Below are 2,387 nucleotides of genomic sequence, written 5' to 3' on the forward strand. Positions count from 1 at the left end.
TTGTTACAGAACCCCACGCGTATACATAAGGGGCTCCGCGTGACGAGCCGCAGTCAGTCCCGCCCAGCGCTCGATCAGGCTGTTCCGCCGACATCGACGCCTACGACGTTAGACTTCTTTTAATTTGTTTAGGGCACAAGTTCACCCTATTAGACCTTTAGTTTCTCCAGTTAATACGCCGCCTCATCTCCTGTCATTCGTGACACTATGCAAATACCGCATCATTTCCTTTCGACTAAAAATAATGTTTCTTTTTCTTAGTTTGTCTCTCAAGTTTTCTGGAAAGCTTGGGGTGCATAGTTCGCCCCTTAAGCAATGTAGCAGGCTTGTTGTAATTAAAACAAGCGGCTACGATGTTAAGTTCAGGAGTGGGGTTTTTAGTCCAGAACCGCAAAGCGCTGCTCAATCGTCTGTTTCGAGGTGAATTTTTCATTCTGACAAATTCTTTCGTTTATATGTATATGTTGTTTAAAATAAATATGCCCTTTTATGCAATTGCAGACTTCTATAACAATTGCTTTTCTCAAATAAGCTCTAACTTCTGGAATCAAAAATATCTTGATCCACATTAATAAACCTATTTCCCTATGGCGATTTGATTTTAGCCGAACGACCACAGCGGTCGTTCGGCTAAAATCAAATGGCTAATCAAATCAAATGGCGTTCGGCTAATATGGACTGGTGCTTATATTGTAGCTTCTCCTTTTGCCGATTCACTAGGTCACGCGCTTATCGGAGCAGCGTGATGTTGCCTCTACCTGCTGAGTAAATGAAAACCCTGTTATATTTTTAACGCAGGCACTTCAAGGACGACCAAGCAAGCCAACATGAACTTAGCACCAAAAAGAACTCCCTACCTTCAGGTGATTGGAGGTGTTCCTAGGTCTCCTTTATTAAAACCAAAGATTTGTCGTGAAGCTGTAAGGTTCAAACCAAGCGTAAACGACGTGATTCTTGTAACCCATCCGAAGTCAGGAACGCACTGGGTAGCGCAGATTCTCCTGCTTGTTCTGAACAGAGGAAGGCCTCCTAGAGATCTCGCCGACCAAATAAAACGAGCTCCGTTCATCGAAATGAATGGAGTTCCAAATTTTGACCAATCACCGAGACTCCTGCGTACCCATTTGCCATTTGGACAGTTGCTATACAACCGGGACGCCAAGTACATCTACGTGGCACGCAATCCCTATGACACTTGCGTCTCTTCTTATTATCATGTCAAAATGAACGCCTACTACAGATTTGCAGACGGAAGCTTCGAAGATTTTGTCGACGCGTTCCTTGAGGGAAAGGTTGGTTTCGGTCATCACTTGGATCACGTGCTATCCGGTTACGCAAGAAGACACGAACCTAACGTCTTCTTTGTGACGTACGAAAAGTTAAAGGCGAACACTGCAGGGACCGTGCTCGAGTTGGCTAAGTTTCTTGGTGAACCATATTCCTCAGAGTTCGACAAAGATGAGGGGTTGCTCGATGAGGTTCTGTTCAAGAGCAGCCTTGATTATATGAAGAAGACATACAAAGCAAGCCATGAAGAAGCCCGTATAATTTACAACCTTCCTTCCCCGTCACCCGAGGTCGAAGCAGAAGCGAAGAAACTGGGAAGCAAGGCAGGATTCGCCCCAGTGCGCAAAGGACTTATCGGTAACTGGCGAGCTCATTTCTCGGCAGAAGAGCTAGAGCGAATGCAAGCTTGGATTGATGCCAAGACTCAAGGTTCGGACGTAATGAACCTTTGGACGCACGAATTAGCTGGAACAAGGCTGACACAGACTCCCTAGATACCTGTCACTATTCTTGAATATCTTAAGAAAAGGAGGGTCATAAAAGCATAGCCGCCCTCAAATCTAATAAAGAAGTTTGTTTCAACAGTCTTGATAGTGTGTTATGGAAATGGTTATTTTGTCTTTTTATGACCCACTTTAAGGCATGACTCTTGAAAGCCAAGTAAATGTAAGGGTTGTATATTGAAAAAGCACCGAAATCTGGTCAAGAATTTAGGGACTAAAGAATCATATTAAGGCAAGTGCCCCAAGATTAAATTCTACAGCCTGATTGGCGATGCCCTAGCTACGTGACAACTGCAGTCACTGACAAAATGAGAATGGCAGGGGCATTTCAGAATAGCATTTCAAGCCTCCAGCCTTCTACCACGCCTTGGTACCTAGTGCAGTTTAATTATAATAATAATAATTATTATAATAATATTAATAATAATAATAATAAATCTTTATTTAATGTGTGACAAAACAACCACAGTGGTCTTCACTTTGGTACACACAAAAGAAAATAAAAAGCAAGCGAACAAACATGGCCGATCAAAGGACGAGGTACCACAACAGTGGCCAGTGGAAGACATGCACGGTAAGTTCGCAGTCTAAACGGGT

The 2,387-nt window shown here is 43.3% G+C and overlaps 1 protein-coding gene across 1 annotated transcript; it reads left to right on the forward strand.

The window, feature by feature from the left end:
* Positions 1-667: 667 nt before the first annotated feature.
* Positions 668-1,876, forward strand: LOC8035674 (sulfotransferase 1 family member D1). The gene has a single exon (XM_029980039.4). The coding sequence runs from the start codon at positions 828-830 to the stop codon at positions 1,779-1,781; it is 954 nt and encodes a 317-aa protein (XP_029835899.2). The 5' UTR covers positions 668-827; the 3' UTR covers positions 1,782-1,876.
* Positions 1,877-2,387: the final 511 nt, after the last annotated feature.

Source organism: Ixodes scapularis, unplaced genomic scaffold, assembly GCF_016920785.2.
Source record: "Ixodes scapularis isolate PalLabHiFi unplaced genomic scaffold, ASM1692078v2 PGA_scaffold13__105_contigs__length_92229423, whole genome shotgun sequence".
NCBI classification, from domain to species: domain Eukaryota; kingdom Metazoa; phylum Arthropoda; class Arachnida; order Ixodida; family Ixodidae; genus Ixodes; species Ixodes scapularis.

Bases quoted from the DNA above. Each gene is read 5' to 3' on its own strand.
- LOC8035674 (XM_029980039.4), top strand. From the start codon at position 828: ATGAACTTAGCACCAAAAAGAACTCCCTACCTTCAGGTGATTGGAGGT.